Here is a 15,642-nt window from a genome sequence, read left to right on the forward strand (position 1 = left end):
CCCCAGTCCCGGCTCAGCCCCCCAGTCCCGGCTCAGTCCCCAGTCCCGGCTCAGTCCCCAGTCCCGGCTCAGTCCCCGGTCCGGCCCCGCGCTGGCTGCCGGGGCGCGCCCCCTGCCGGCGCTCGGCGGCACCGCGCTGCAGGGCCCGGCCCGCTCCCCTCGGCCCGAGAGGAGGAGGAGGAGGAGGAAGAGGTGGAGGAAGAAAAGGAGGAGGAGGAAGAAGAGGAGCAGGGCGTTGCCTCGGGTTCTGTGACACACGGGAGGCATGGGGACAACGCAGTGGTGCCATGGCGGTGGAGAGTTAGCAGTGTTTTCATAAAGCCGTGGAATGATTTAGGTTGGAAAGGCCCTGAGACCATGGATCCAACCGTGCACCCAGCACTAACAAGACCACCGCTAACCCATTTCCCAGAGTACACCTCTACGATTTTGAACCTTTTCAGGGATGGTGACTCCACCACTTCCCTGTTTCAAAAACAATCTTCCATCCACAATGTGTCTGCCATACACAACTCCTCGTTTAGCGTTTAATCCCTGCTTTTCCATGTGCTCCAGACTGGCTGTCCATCCTCCCAGCCCCGAGCCAGCAGCCGGCCTGGGCTCTGGCAACTCCTGCTCCTGAAGGGCACCGAGTTACCCTGGGTTACCCGAGGGAAGTACATGGGAGGGAATACGACAGATACAAAGCTACAGGTACATCCAAGGGGGAATGGCTTCCCACTGACAGAGAGCAGGTCTAAATTAGATATTGGGAAAAATTGTTCCCTGTGAGGGTGGGGAGGCCCTGGCACAGGTGCCCAGAGAAGCTGTGGCTGCTCCTGGATCCCTGGGAGTGTCCAAGGCCCAGTTGGACGGGGATTAGAGAAACCTGGGATACTGGAAGGTGTCCCTGCCCATAGCAGGGGGTGGAATTAAAGCAGCTTTGAGGCCCCTCCCTGGGATTCTGTGATTCTATGAARTGAAACATAAAGGTAATTGYGTAAAAACTAGAGTTTCACACACAACTTACAAAAAAATTCAAACCCACAATAAGTTAATTTTCAGTCTTGGCAGGAGCAGGAGGCCTGAGACGATCTCTAGAACTAGTCTGCTATGGAAGGCTAACAAGAACATACAGAAAAGATTAAATTGGGGGCAGAAAACCCCAGTGAGTTTTTTTGCATGTGTTTGAGGAGGAGGAGGAGGCTGGGGAGTTCCCAGACAGGAACTCACAAGCTCGCCTGAGGATCTGTCTCACTCGGAAACATTGGGCTGGGGTAGAATCAATGGACACAGCAAATAATAACAACCTAACCATTGCCAGATGGYCCTCCCTGCACCCCTGGAGTGGGTAAAACTGCTTCCACACACAGCCTCCGGACATGRCTGGTGCTCCCAGCTTTTACAATCCATTCCCAGGGAGACTCAGCGACTGAGGGTTGTGACCAAGAAAGCACAGCAAAGTTTTACAARCCACACTAGCTTCAGCACTGATTTTGAACTTATTTTACTACAAGTCTTTCCAATAGCATTTGAAGGTTCCCTGAGAATTTGGGGGAGAAAAGTCTGTGAGCAGACGCTTTGACCAAAGCTCAGTCCTCAGACCCCAAGGCCTCTGCAAAGTCCAAGACTGAATGCACAGGCAATCTCCAAGTATGTAAAAACCCCCAACACCTTCATGGCAGGCAGAAAATACTGATTTGCAGCTCCACTTCCCTCCTTCCAGCTTGCTCCAGGCTCACAGCCAGTGGGAACTKCAGGTTTCTCAGGGGATGGGCTTGGGAAAGGCAGGATTTAGTGTTCAGAGCACTGAAATGTGCTCTGTTCAGCCCAGTCCTGGGTCAGGGGGAGCCAGGGACCAGACAAGACTGTTGGCAGATTTTGGGATGGTGCCTTCTGTGTTTCAGGGCAGCAGCCCTTGAAGGCCCAGTTGAGCAAAATGTCCTAAAAAGCTTTAGCAGAAGGACCATTCCTGTTATTTGGGATGAAAACCTGGTATCTATCTCACAGAAGCTCACGATGGTTTGGGTTGAAAGGGACTTTCAAGCTCATCCAATTCCATCCCCTGCCATGGACAGGGACACTTTCCTCTATCCCAGGTTGCTCCAGGCCCTGTCCAGCCTGGCCTTGGACACTTCCAGGGACTGGGAAGCCATGACCTCTCTGGGCAGTCTGTGTTGGAAGTAGAAATAGACAATTTCCACTTATTTTTATGTTGAGAACTCACCAGATCAGGAAATAAATTTTCTAGTTTGGAATGCCTGGTTGAACATCTGTTCTGGAATGGAGTRCACCAGCTCCCAAAGGTGCCAGCTTTTTTCTGCTGGCTATCAAGGGAGTCCAGACAACTCCAGTGTGATCTCTTGTTTTGGGATACATGCCTGAAGCTCCCTGGAAGTTGTTCTTGTATCCTCTTACCTGTATTTTGTGTTTAATACAAGTCTAGAGCATGCAGTCACTCCCTTCACTATCAGGGACCAGGTAAGAGCTGTAGCTAAGCCAAAGGTTTTACTGAAGCACAGATGAACAGACTCAACRAGAATCCTAAATTCCTCATCTTCCCAAATTAATAAGCTCTAAATGTTTCATTGCAATCAATACTGAATTTGCCACATAAATCAATTTTTACCCAGGACAAACCACAGAATCACCCAGGACAAACTATAAAATTAASCAAGCATAAACCCCTTCTGTAGATCAATAATCTGCTCATCCCAAAAGTTATATAAAACAAGGCAGAAGGACACTTTGAACACCAGGTACAGAACACAAAAAGGTGTTTTGGGGTATTTTGCCACATAWATATGTATTAATATTACTGATCAYATGTGCCACRACTRTGACACACAAAGAATCCTAATTTCCCTTCCTCTGAACTCGTGACTGTGGGGCTGTTGCACAGTTAAATGAACCAGGCTGAGAGCAGAATGTGTGGAATCTCCTGATGTTCCAACCCCCATGAATTATAGCACACAGGAATGAGAGGAACATATATCTGACTGCCTGTTCCAGGAAGGTGAGAAGTCAATCACCCAAGAGCAACTTCGGTGTGTTTTGCCTTTATTCAGGAATATCTTGATCTACTTAAGTTCAAGAAGGTGGTCCAGGAAAATATTTCTGAAGCACTACAAGAGCAGGAACTCATCGTCTGAATGACATTCCCTATTTTGTAACCATTCCTCACCATTTGAGCATCACTCTGGAAGTTCAGTGTGGGTTGTTCAGATTGGCCATCCTGTCCTGGTCACTGTTGCTTTGACACCGTTCCTGGTTCTGTTTGCAGACTGGATSTTGTTACAACCTGCTTATAGAAAGAAAATTCAAATTTTTGCATGAATTTTTCTCATGGAAACAGTGACACACAAAGATTAATTTCTGATTYGTTGCTTTGATTTGAGATGATTTGTAAATTCAGTTTTAGGTGATTTTATACTGAATAAAAAAAATGACAGTTTTGGCAAAAACATCCAAAAAGTCACGTTWCAAACTAATGCACCAGAATAAGCTTATTCTTCTGGCTACAACCAGGTCTGTAATTTCCTGCATAGTTACAGCCATTTATACTTGAAGCATAACAGCATCTCACAGCAGCTTTAGTGGGAAATTATCTTCTCATTAGTGATTATTTAGGTCAGTTTGTGGTTTAATGCAGTTTTTTTTATAAAAATATAAGTATTTGAAAAATATAAAGGTGAAAGAGAAGGCAGACAGAGCAAATAKAATGCAAAAATCAGTTGTGAATTTTAAATCTGTGCTTCACTTGCACGTTTTGATCCAAATTGTTGGTCATGMAAGTTGTTCAGAAGATGTTGACAGACCCTTCAACAAATTCCTGTTGCACTTCCACAAAAATTTCACCCAGAATATAGAAAGGATGAAGGAGTAACTGCAGGAGACAGAAGAAACCTCCTGAGGCAACTTAAGCATAAACCTTGATGGTTGTGAGAACTTGGAGACCAGGAGCTCTTGAAATGTGTTTCAGGCCATATTTAACTCAGAAAATGGAAAAAACTATTGGAAATACTATATAAAATCTTGATTAACTCTGGAGAACTTGAAGGAGGAGTGATTTTATTAGATTCTGTGGTTACACTGAGGGTGGCAAATGCCCTTCCCAGGATTCAGGAGGCCAATCAGAGCCATCCTTAAATAAGTGGTGTGTTTTAACAAAATAATCATGGCATTGATGGATCAACATTGACTGGAGGAAGGGGGAGAAAGGTGGATCCGTGGACGRAAAATTGCTCAGCTTAACTGCAAAGTGCAGGAAGATAATAAACTATTGACATCTTGGCCCTTGGAGAGAGAGGTGACGTAAAAAGTGACAAATCAAAAAGTCACCATGAATTTGTCAAGWACGGAGGAACAGCTGTTCAGGGAGCAGCACTGAAAGGGATCCGGGGATTACAGGGGATCAGGAGGAGTCTGAACCAACATGGTGATGCTGCTGCTGACTCTGCAAATGCCAGGCTCAGATTTGTTACCTAATTAACCTGATTATTCGATACAGACCTGAGCGAGAATGTGAAGTTGAGTCCAGAGCAGTCTAAGAATGACAAAAGGTTTAGAAAATACGGCCTATGAGCTCATGAGGCCTCTGAGAATTTGTTTAGGATAGAAAAACGAAATTTTGGGAAGAAAATKATAATATTACGTTGAAAGACATAGTCTGTAAAATGTTATTGGAATTTGATGATCATTAATCATTTTTTGTGTCTGCTGGACAAGGCACAAAGAAACTGAAATTCACAACCAAAGTAGTTTAGATGTTGGGGAAMACTTTGGGGGTTTAAGGCCAGTTGGGTGCTAGAACAGTCTTTTTATGAAGATTGCAGAATCCACCTTATTGTAGGTTTTACAATGGTTGGATTGGCTTTGGGCAGGAACAGTGACACCTCAGAGCAGCAGCTCCTGCTTCAAGTCTTGTTGCAAAGTGCTTTGGTCCTGAAGGTGGTATTAATACACCTTGTGTTTTCTCCTCGGAAATACACAAAATAGATGGTGAAAGCGCTCCAGACATCGCAGTTGTGATGGAAACAAGAGTTAATGTTCCTGAATCCATGACGAAGTCTGAGACTTCACCTTATGAACAGCCTCAGGCTCGCAGGCCCTGATCCGAGACCAACCTCAACAGCGTCAGCCGAGGTGCAACAGCCCAAGGGGCCACTCAGAGCCTGAACTGCTCCAGACAATCCTGGGCCAGTGAAACCGCCCGCTCACCCCGCGCAAGGCCGGGCCGGACAAAGGCCGCAGCCCCCTCCYTGTGCCGGCCGAGGCCACGGGCGGGCCACGGCCCTTTCCAACAGGTACCGCAGGGCCGGGAGGCGGCGGCGGCGGCCGCGCTCCCGCAGGCCGCGGGGCCGAGGCGGCCATATTGTGGTCCTGCGGCCTGCGGGAACTTTGGGGGAAGTTTGCGGGGCGGCCCGCGGGGGGAAGCGGGGCAGGAGGGGCGGGCGGCGCGGGGCCCCGCGGCGGGCGGGCGGAGGCGGCGGCGCCGTGGCCGCGCTCCGGGCCGCGCACACGCGGAAAGCGCGCGGCGCTCGCGCTACGGCGGCCCCGCCCACGCCCCGCCCCCGCGCCGCTCCCCGCGTCCCCATTGGCTGCTGCGGCCGTCAGTCAGCGGCCGGGCCCATCTCGCGCTCCCCATTCATGCAGTTTGGTTGCGTGTTGGTGTATTTTACTGTTTGCAATAAAGAGGGGGGGATTTTTTTTTTTTTGTTCAGTTTCTGCCGCAATTAACTCTTGGTCCCTTAAACATTTTCCTTTTTATTTTTGGGTTTTTTTCCTGTCTATTTTTTTTCTTTTTTTGCAGGACGGTCGGAACAGTTTTTCGCCGCTTCCATTTATTTTTCGATATCTTATCTCTATTAGGTTTTGCAATCAACTATTAAGGTGCAACTATGCCCAAAAGAAAGGTAAGTACGAAAAAAAAACAACTAAAAAACGAGGGAAGGCAGATGGGGAGCGAAGGGGGAGAGATTAAAGCGGCAATCGCGGAAATTTAGCTGTAAAAAAAAAAAAATTTAGCGCGCGCGCGCGTGTGTGTGGAGTTTTTTGGGTTTTTTGGTTGGGTATTTTTTTTTTGCATTTTTAATTTTTGGTGTATGTCCTAGAGCGGAGCGGGGAGCGGMGGGAGWGGGCTCGGGGCGGGCAGGGCAGCGCGGCGAGTTCACTTTTGGGCTGTTTTGTTTGGGAAGGAGGAGAAGGCTGGAGCAGCAGTGTCTCCATGCTGGATTACAAACAGCCATAGTGCTGTGCTGCCCCTGTGGAGAACGCGGGGCAGCAAAACCCCCCCAAAACCCGCGCCACGACCTTCCCAGACCCCCCCACCCACCTCCGCCAGCGTTTTAATCCCCATCGCGCCATTCCCGGCTGGATTCGCCTTTAAACGTCGCCTCTTTCTCCTGCGTTTGCCTTTGTTCTCCTTTTTTTTTTTTTTTTGCCTCCCACTTCTTGTCATACCAGATGGTTGTGCAATGGTAATTTGGGGCCATTAGGCGGCGCAGAATTTGAAACTGGCCTTCAAGGAAAGCGGGGAAAAGGGATTTATCACCATAATCAGGAACTTTGGGGCAGCGGGAATATGGGGCGCCCCCCCTTCCCCTCACRGCGCGGGCTGGGGGGGCGGGGCGGGGACGCGGTCGCCCCTCAGTCACCGAGGCGCTCGCCCGAGGGGTTTCGACCCGGTTCAGGCGTCCCAAGGTCCCGTCCGGTGCCGTGAGGCGCCGGGACCGGGTCGAAACGCCTCGGGCGGGCGCGATCGCCGCGTTCACGGTTGTCCCTCATTGTCCTTGCGGGGCCCGCGGCGACCTTGTTGTGTGAGGGGAAATTGGCGGGAACTTTTCGAACTCGACGCGATGACGTAGAGGCGGCGGCCGCGGGGCATGGTGGGAGTTGTAGTCCGTGAGGCGGCGGGGATGGGGGGAGGCCGCCATTGCTGCGGGTTGTGTTGGGGGGCCCTGTGAGCCTCCCCCGGCTCCCCTCAGGGTTCAGGTGGGATCACACGGGAGGGTTTTGCCTTCTCACCTCAGTGTCTCGCTTTCCTTGCAGGCTCCAGCTGAAGGCGAGGCAAAGGAGGAGGTAGGAGTGGTTTCTGGTCACCACTGCAAGAATTCCTGTGGGGCTCTGCAGAAATCTGGAAGCCCACGCAGCTCATGCGGGGTGTTCAGCCCCTGGGGGTGGCCCTGTGCCTGGTTTTGGGGTGCTCGGGTCCATCACTGTCCCTTGAGGTGACAGGTGACCCCCTGAAGTGGTGCTGGGGGTCCAGCAGCTCTGCCAGGCTGAGGGCAGGGACCATCATTTCCAATTGTCACAAGTCCCTTTTAGCCTCACCACTCCTGGAAGTTAAGAAACATCATCCTTTACCACATCAGGGGGGTAGAGTGGCAGCAGAGAACTGCYGAGCAGAGCTGCACTTTCAGGAAGTCATAGAATATCCTGAGCTGGRCCCACAAGGATCATGGAATCACAGCATGGTTTGGGTTGGAAGGAATCCTAAAGCTCATCCAGTTCCACCCCCTGCCATAGACAGGGATAATTTGCACTATCTCAGGTTGCTCCAAGCCCTGTCCAACCTGGCCTTGGACACTTCCAGGGATGGGGAATCATCAAGGCCCTCACCACAATGCCCAAAATTTTATAAGTCCTAGGATTGCTGTGAGGCTTCATCATGCCATGTTATGTTGAGTAGCAACTCTGAGAAAGCTGTGCTTTATGTGCTCATGGAACTTCACTGACATATCTTTCCTTCTGCAGCCAAAGAGAAGGTCAGCCAGACTATCTGCTGTGAGTATCTCTATTTATCCTTTAATATTATGTCATTTGGGATGGGGACAGTTAMAGACAAACTGTTGGGGTTTTTCCCCTAGAATTGGGAAAGGCATGCTTAGAGTATTGCAATATTTAAAAGTTCCATTCCTTGAACATCCCCACATCCCAGGCTTCTGACACGAGATGCCAGTGTCTGCATTAGTGCACATTCCATCTAGGCACAAGTATCCAGAGTTAAGGAATTTTGATTTCAGGATGAATTTGTTCCCTGTAGGACTTCTCTATACAAATGGCTCTATAGATCACCCACTCTCTCCTTAGCCTGGTAATTTGCCTATTGATTTTTGCTGGGCCAGCTGTTGGGTAAATAGTTTTTAAAAGTTACCAACATATTGCTCATAAATATAAAAACACAAATATGTGTTTCTGGTATTCACCTGACTTGTGTCCTGTATTTCTTACAGAAACCTGCTCCACCCAAACCGGAGCCAAAGCCCAAAAAGGCAGCACCTAAGGTAAGTATCCTGTACTGAAGTTATATTTGCCTTTTGAAGTGTAAAAACCCCACAATTAACCACTTTGCTTTTTCATAATTATCCTGAAAACTTTAAGATGCAATTATGTGAGCTAAAAGAATAGGAAAGACACAATTTTATCCAATTTCTGCTGAAGGAATGTGGTAAACTGAGCAGATTTGAAATCCCTTGTGGTGAGGCTTTGCTGCTGCTTTACAATGTCATTCTGAAGTTTCATATAATGCATTGTTGGGAAAATGATGCTTGGAATAGAGATCAGAGACTCAATTAGAGGAGGCATTGAAAATCATGCTTTTAATTACAGTTTCTTACTATATTTCCATTCTGAGGCCYTCTCTGCAGTTAGTTATCAGTTTATCACATTTTAATCACTCAGAGTTCTAGAGACCCCTTTCCTTTGGCTGGATGTTTTTGGAAATGTGAAAAACACTGGCATGTCTGACAGTATAGTTAAAAAAGWAACTATTTAAAGCTCTTTTTTGCTTTGCAGCAACAGTTTGGAATTTCAAAGGGGGCAGTTCTGCAATCCATGAGGGATTTCTTTCCCTCCCCTTCCTRTCAGCCTTCCCAGCAGTCAGTTTGCAGTGCTTTTTTGTTAGATTTTTCTGTAAATATTTAGGATTTTGCAGCTTAAAAAAAAAACAAGATCAAAAACCCAATAAACACCCCAGCAACAAAACTTCAGGGAYTGTTTTTAACCTGTTCTCATCAACCATTTTTCTTGTGGTTTGGGTTGATGAGGTGGGCAAAGCACAGCAGTGAGAGATGCTTTGGTTGCAGAGGGGAATGATGGGTTGGGAACCAGGAGCTTTTTACTTTCCATTGAAAAGGAATTTGCAATTGCCTGTGGCACAGCAGACTTTGTAGTGAGGGAACTGTTTCCCTCCCCATCTTCTGTGAGGAGCAGCAGAGATGCCATGGAAAAGAGAGGGAACCCCACTGTCAGTCTGGGCTCAGCTCTGATCTGAGTGCTGCRCAGAGCAAGGTTTTCCTGTTCCATCTTGGCGGTGCAGCTGGAATTSCAGACCACATTCCTGGCTGGATGGAGCACTGGACACTGGATTGCACTCCCCTCTAGTGGCCGGTGCCTCTGGGAGAGCAGAGCCAGCTSCTGGGGGTACACAGGGCAGGGCAGCTGTGGGTCACCCATCTTGCTGTATTTGGGGTTTTTCTAAGTTTGCTTTTTTACAGAAACATCTCAGGGTTTACACACTAAAGCTGCGTTAACTGAATGTTAAAAGTTGTAGGAAGAGGGGTGCAAGGGTTAAGAGCTGTAAGGGACTGGTAAAGCTTAGTTTGGGCCCTCACTGCACAACTGTGTGGTGTGGTGTCCTTTGGGAACATGCAGGGATCCCCTGGGAGCTGTGCCTTGGGAATTGCTCCCAGTTGGGCTTGGAAAGTGTTGGTTCTCCTGCTCCTGTTTGAAGCCAGGACACTTGAACTGTGTTTTTGGCTCTCCAGAGCTCCTCAAGCTGCATCAACACCTGTGCAAAAGGTGATGGAGTAAGAATTGTTGAGGCCTTTTTAGTATCTGTCTGCCCCAAGTGCTTTTCTTGTCAACCTTCAGGATCTTGGAATGGTTTCCTGCGTGTCACAATAGATTTCACCTGTTAAACTTTGCTATGGTGAAAAACATGGAACTAGAAAAAGAATTCTGTCCCTTATAAAACACAGGACCTTAGTACTGAACTGCTTTTGCCATCTCAAGAGAAAAATTACTGAGGAAAATGAAGAGAGTGCTGTAGCTGAGGACCCTGTTGTGTCCTGTGGGACCCTTTCTCTCCAGTCAGTCCAGCCRTAGAAGTCAGTCTCCCTGGATTCTCTTACAGTGATTGCTGGAGAGGCTTYCCCAGCACAGAGTGGGCTACAGAGAACTGGTTTTAGCCCTGTTAATATTTTGTTGTGTGGTTTAAATGGGATAAGGGAACAGATAAGCAGTGCTGTAGTACARTTGTAATTCTAAATCTCACTGCCAAATAGCACCAGGATACTGGGTGTTCCCAATGCAGGGAACTCCTGACACCACACTGGGAGTCTTCCATGTGGGGGAAAATCCCTCAGACTGAGGAGTGAGAGGCTGGAAAGGAAAGAGATCCTCACTCATTGAATGCACTGGCCCCATCTTAAATTTTCTATGTTACTGCAGGATTTGCTGTTCATTTTGGTGACTTCTGAATCATTGAAGAATCAGGTGGTTTTACCCCTTACACACCGTGTTCACCCTTAGAAGCTCATTTTTAAGGTGCATTAATTTTGTGCATTAATAACTGAGGGATTGAAGTAAGAACRTAAACTTTTACCTGTAGTCACTGAGACAAATCTTTTGAGGAGATGAATGTRTATCCAGTAGTTTTCTGTTTATCCTCACTCAGCTGTGAGTAGACCTTGCAGGCTTTCTGGTTCCTCTGTGAGAAGTAGGTTAATCAAGCAAGGAGCTGAGCCAGTGCTGTTACTTATTGGCAGCAAGAGGCACATCCTTGGAAGTGAAACTAATGAGGGTCAGGTATTTGGGTCAGGATCTGACCTTGCCTATAGAAAATGATTGCTACAGAAGCATCGAGTTTTGGAGTTTGTTTTGATTTAGCCTGATTCATATATAAGAAACTGCTCTTAAAAAAATGAATACTATGCTCTTGTGGTTATCAAAGTGATGCTGCTGAGTCCCCACTTTTTCTGGCACAGAAGTGGTTTATTACCACAAGGAATATTTCTGGCAGAGAATGGGGAAAGTCCTTTGCCTACAGCTTTGTTACAGTTTTCTAAATGGGCATTAACAGCACATCTGAAGTATTCTGGTGTTTYCACATGTTGGTTTTGTTCTGTGGCTGCCTTTCAGCAGCAAGGCAGAAATACAGGCCAGTTCAACATTTTTTAGCTAATTTAATTCAATGCCTATTTAAAATAGGAATTCTTTTAACCCCAGACATGGCTGCTTTTATAKTCTGCACTTCCCTGTAGCACATTCAGGGCAGACAGAAGGCAGATACTTCTCCTGTGAAACTTTGATCTCATCTTTGTCAGTAGGAAGTTTGGGGGGTGAAAGGAGGTTGTGCAGAAGGTTTGGGAGTTGAGAACATGCTGATGTACAAGGTGAAAATTAGGAGTTAATATATTACTGTCTATTTTCTTAACAGAAAGAAAAAGCAGCAAATGATAAAAAGGAGGACAAAAAAGCAGCAACAAAAGGGAAGAAAGGAGCCAAAGGCAAAGAGGAAACTAAACAAGAGGATGCTAAAGAAGAAAACCACTCTGAAAATGGAGATACCAAAACTAATGAGGTACTTTRGCTCCACTAAAGCTGGGAACAGAGCCAGATGTGCTGGAAGTACAGCTGCAGGAGCTCTGCTTGGCTCCAGAGGGTGGGAGGGTCACTGCCACACTGTGAGGACAGAGCAACTGTGGTACCTTCCCAGGGAGAGCCTGCAGGAATGGCTTTCTCCTTCCAGCTCCTTCMTGCTCTGTGCTGGAGCCCTTCCACAGGTGCTCTGTGCTGTTCCAGGGTCCCTCTCAGGGCTTGCTCACAGCAATGCCCAAGATTTGGGGAATGATGGAGCCCAGGGAGATCATCACCCTCCAGCCCCGTGGACTGCTGGGTTCCTCTGCTGCTCAGCATGGGTTGGTGCTGGGCCAGAAATCTGGTTTTGWGGTCTACTGAATTCTTTGAACAATTCTTTGCCTCAACAATTCAGCAAGAGATTTGCAAAGTAAACTTGGTCTTGTCTCTTACCTGCACCACTTCTTGCAGGTCCTTGCTGTGGCAGCTCCTTATCTCAACTGCCTTTTGCTAGGTCCAGCTGTGAGCTCCATCAGCTYCTGATGGATTGTCCCAGCAGATTCCTTGCTGATGGTGAAGCAGTGTTTTCTCAGGGCTCTCTGTGCCCATGGCACAGCCCAGCCCGTTGTGTTCTGGCACTGGTGTCTCTTCATGGGTTGAGTGTCACCATCCAGCCAAGGGGTCCTTTATTCTTTCATTTCTAAAACGAGATCAGGAGCTGCTTAGTTAAAGCAATACRTGGCTAATGTGCTTCAGAGGGCTTTGAGGGAGATTTGCAGGTTTGATGTGTTGACTTGGAAAGTAAAAGCACATTTTTATAGAGAAAGGTGAGAACTTGATTCCCCAAAGTTCAGACACAGCAGGATCATGGTTGATGTGTAACTGTTCCACTTCCCCATGAGGGCTTGAACTTCCCCTAACATATGAGTGATCCCAATCTAAAATACATTCCAAACCTCTGCTTCTGTGCAGGTACTTATTCCAAAACTGCCTCACTAATTAATACTCTGTGTTTTCATTTTAAGAATTATCAGCCCATTGCTGTGTCAATATTTTCTGTGCATTCTTGTCTATCCTCACAAAGCCTTGTCCATGTCTGTGTTAACAAACTGGTCTCTTTGATGCTGGTTGGATTGGAATCCAATTAGAATTACCAATAATATTTGTTTTCTTCCCAACCCSTTTTCCAGGCACCAGCTGCTGAAGCATCTGATGATAAGGAAGCCAAGTCCGAGTAATGAACCCTGCCCTATATCTCCATCATTTGGTATCCGTACCTCCATGCTGTATTGTTAACAGAGAGGAATATTTTTATCAACTATTTTATAAATGCAGGTTTTTTTAGCATGAATTTAATTATGGAACATCTTCATCTCGGTTACTTGGGAATTAAATCCCTAACAAACAAAACAAAACAACAAAAAAAAAGTCATTGTTTTTAAATTTTGTGATTGTAATAGTTTGTATGGTACATGGAAAGAATAAGTGGTGGTAGCTTTTGACTTCTGTCAGTGTGTCCCTTTTTGTGTAAGTCATGCTTACAGACTTCAGATTTTAATTTTTCCCTTGTATGTGTTGTATGGTTTCTTAAAGTGGGGAGGTCTCAAAACAAATAACCGTGTGAAACATTCCAGTGGTTCTGTGGGTTGCTTTTATAAAGAAGGTGAGCTATTTTCATGAAAAAACCTAAGAGCTGGAAATCTGTTGTTTCCCAAATGTAATTTTATTTTGTCAGTTTTGAAAAAAAAAAAGAAAAATAAATAAATAAAAGTGTAATCCTGTTTTTAAATGAAATACAAACATTTCTTTTCAAAAAGGGCAGGTTGGTTGTATGTACCCACTGTTACGAATTTTGCTGGATTTATCTTAATAAAAAAGACTCCTCAAAAGCTGATTGTGGTTTGTTGCTTGTGCTGCTGGAAATGTCCCAAATTCCAGGAGAGTTGCAGTGGGACAGGGACAGCCCATGGGGTTGGAGAGCTTTGGGCTTTTGGCTGGGGCTTGAGCCCCTCTCTGCCTCAGTTGTGTGACCTCCCATTAATCCAGGCCTCCTCATTTTGGGACATAACACCTGGACCAGACCAGTGAACTGGGTTTAAGTCCCAGTTTTGTTGTTGCAGCTTTTTTATGCAACTTTGTCACAGACACTTACAATTCTGCTTAAACCTGCTTTTATCAAAAACCTTTTAYGACCAACTACAGGATATATTTAATAAGAAGAAAAATGTTTGCAATGCAGAAACCTTCCCTCTCCCATTAAATTGTTCCACAGCCYGGCAATGGGAAATTCCAAGAGCTTGAACATTTTATTTTGTATCCAAACCCCAAACAGCATCTCAGTGAGTCTGTTGGATTCAGTGGGGCTCAGGATCAGTCCCCCAGGGCTACTAGAGGATGTTTCGGTATGGATTTCATTTTCCAGGCCTGAGGCACTGGGGATTTTTATTCCTGCTGCTCCACCTGTTGTTCTGTACAAATGCTCGGGGTTAACTGGGCTCCAGGTTCCTCAGCAGTGAAGGTGAGGGGCCTTTTCCTTGGCAGTGTATTCCCTTAACTCAGCAGAGATTTTGGGGCATGCTCTGGTCTCTCCTCCAGTGAGAACTGGAGCAGTAACTGCCTAGTGGAAGTGATGAGATGTGGGTATAACCAGGGAGACTGAACATCCCAGCCTGAATATGAGCCAACAATAGTTCAAATGTCATCCTGACTTTTACATTTAAAAATGATTCACTCAATTTCCTCACTACAAAGACAGGCTGGGAGAGCTGGGGATGTTCAGCCTGGAAAACAAAGCTCTGGGAGACCTTGGAGCTCCTTCCTGTGCTTAAAGGGGCTTAGAAAAAAGGAGGGAGAGGGACCTTTTACACAGGCTCATAATTACAGGACAAGGGGAAATGGTTTTAGACAGAGGGCAGGGTTAGATGGGATATTGGGAAGAAATTCTTCCCCGTGAGGCCCCAGGGGAGACCCTGGCACAGGGTACTCAGAGAAGCCCTGGATCCCTGGAAGTGTCCARGGCCAGGTTGGATAGGGCTTGGAGCACCCTGATGTAGTGGAAGGTGTCCCTGCCCATGACAGGGAGTCAAACAGGGAGCTTTAATGTCCCTTCCAACCCAAATATTTCCATGATTCTATGATTCTATGAGTTTAGCCAGCAGTCAGTGAGAAATTCCAAAGGACCTGTACTGCTCCAGGGAGAAAATGCATATTGGTATGAAATGTTTTAGATTTGTGTATTTCCCACCCCAGTGGTTTCTCTAAAAGGGCTTCAAACAGGAATCAAATTCTGCAGGAAGGTGAAGCCCCTTCTCCCAGGCCTGGTGCTGTGGGACCATCTCTCTTTGGCTCCAGCCTCCAGTCTCTGAGCATCTCAAGCACTGCTATTTAAGCAGCAGATACTGAATGTAGTTGGTGTTTTCTTTTTAGCACAGGATCCATCCATATGCCAAGGTACAAACACCCTTTGGAACGAGGTCACTCTGATCCCAAGCTGTGTCTCTCCATGTGAGTACAGAGGATGTTACACAGAATATACAACTGAGKGTTTGGTTTTGGTTATTTCTTTTCCGAGTGCCAGGGTGGGAGTTGTTCTTAATTCTATAACTATTGTTCTAATCAAATTCCTCTTTCAAATAAGTACASAAAATTGCCCAAGAACTTTTTGCTTAAATTCATAACTTTTCGGAGCCATGGGGTATTGAGAGAGTTGCACAACTGAAAGGATTGTCTGGTTTATGCCAAACCCTCCTCCACGGCTGTCCTGATGTCTAGACACTGAATCCAAGGCCAGCTCAATGGCAGCTCCCAAGCTTGGCTTATTTGGTCTGAAAATGAGAGGTTTCAAACTGTTGAGTAAACCTACTTTCAGGTTTATTTGGAATTTGTGGACAAACTGCCTTCCCCGAGGTCCTTGGCTGGCTGTTCCCTGTGCTATGAATGTTACCAGGTCTGATGCTGGTAAGGAAAGATCCACAGAATTGCTGTGGATTTGATTATCTTTATTCATCGTAACAAATGGGGACCTTCAAGATGCAACAGTGAAGAGATTCATGAGTCTGAAGATAGTGATGGTTCTGAGGTGGT

At 46.6% G+C, this 15,642-nt stretch overlaps 1 protein-coding gene and 1 long non-coding RNA gene across 7 annotated transcripts in view; one reads left to right on the forward strand and one right to left on the reverse strand.

Annotated features, from left to right (window-relative positions):
- Nucleotides 1-5,575: 5,575 nt before the first annotated feature.
- HMGN5 (high mobility group nucleosome binding domain 5) lies at nucleotides 5,576-13,453 on the forward strand. 3 transcript variants are annotated; one of them, XM_057381750.1, is made up of 7 exons: nucleotides 5,576-5,645; nucleotides 5,792-5,894; nucleotides 7,030-7,059; nucleotides 7,735-7,764; nucleotides 8,214-8,264; nucleotides 11,420-11,563; nucleotides 12,750-13,453. In XM_057381750.1, exons 2-7 carry the CDS (start codon nucleotides 5,880-5,882, stop codon nucleotides 12,795-12,797), a joined length of 318 nt encoding a protein of 105 aa, XP_057237733.1. In that variant the 5' UTR covers nucleotides 5,576-5,645; nucleotides 5,792-5,879; the 3' UTR covers nucleotides 12,798-13,453. The 3 variants fall into 3 exon arrangements, with proteins under 3 accessions (XP_057237733.1, XP_057237736.1, XP_057237734.1); XM_057381753.1 differs by having other exon boundaries at nucleotides 5,599-5,645; nucleotides 5,851-5,894; XM_057381751.1 differs by lacking the exon at nucleotides 5,576-5,645 and having other exon boundaries at nucleotides 5,663-5,894.
- LOC130582832 (uncharacterized) overlaps nucleotides 11,561-15,642 on the reverse strand; it is a 19,287-nt gene continuing 15,205 nt past the window's right edge. For all 4 annotated transcript variants that reach the window (XR_008966350.1, XR_008966348.1, XR_008966351.1 and 1 more), the window contains one exon: nucleotides 11,561-12,259. This is a non-coding gene — a long non-coding RNA (uncharacterized LOC130582832). The remainder of the gene's footprint in view (nucleotides 12,260-15,642) is intronic.

Source organism: Malurus melanocephalus, unplaced genomic scaffold (genome assembly GCF_030028575.1).
Source record: "Malurus melanocephalus ecotype Western Australia unplaced genomic scaffold, MMel_1.1 scaffold_525, whole genome shotgun sequence".
NCBI lineage: Eukaryota > Metazoa > Chordata > Aves > Passeriformes > Maluridae > Malurus > Malurus melanocephalus.

Bases quoted from the DNA above. Each gene is read 5' to 3' on its own strand.
- HMGN5 (XM_057381750.1), top strand. The intron at 7,765-8,213 runs GTGAGTATCTCT...TATTTCTTACAG, and splicing joins GGTCAGCCAGACTATCTGCT to AAACCTGCTCCACCCAAACC. The intron at 8,265-11,419 runs GTAAGTATCCTG...TTTTCTTAACAG, and splicing joins CCAAAAAGGCAGCACCTAAG to AAAGAAAAAGCAGCAAATGA.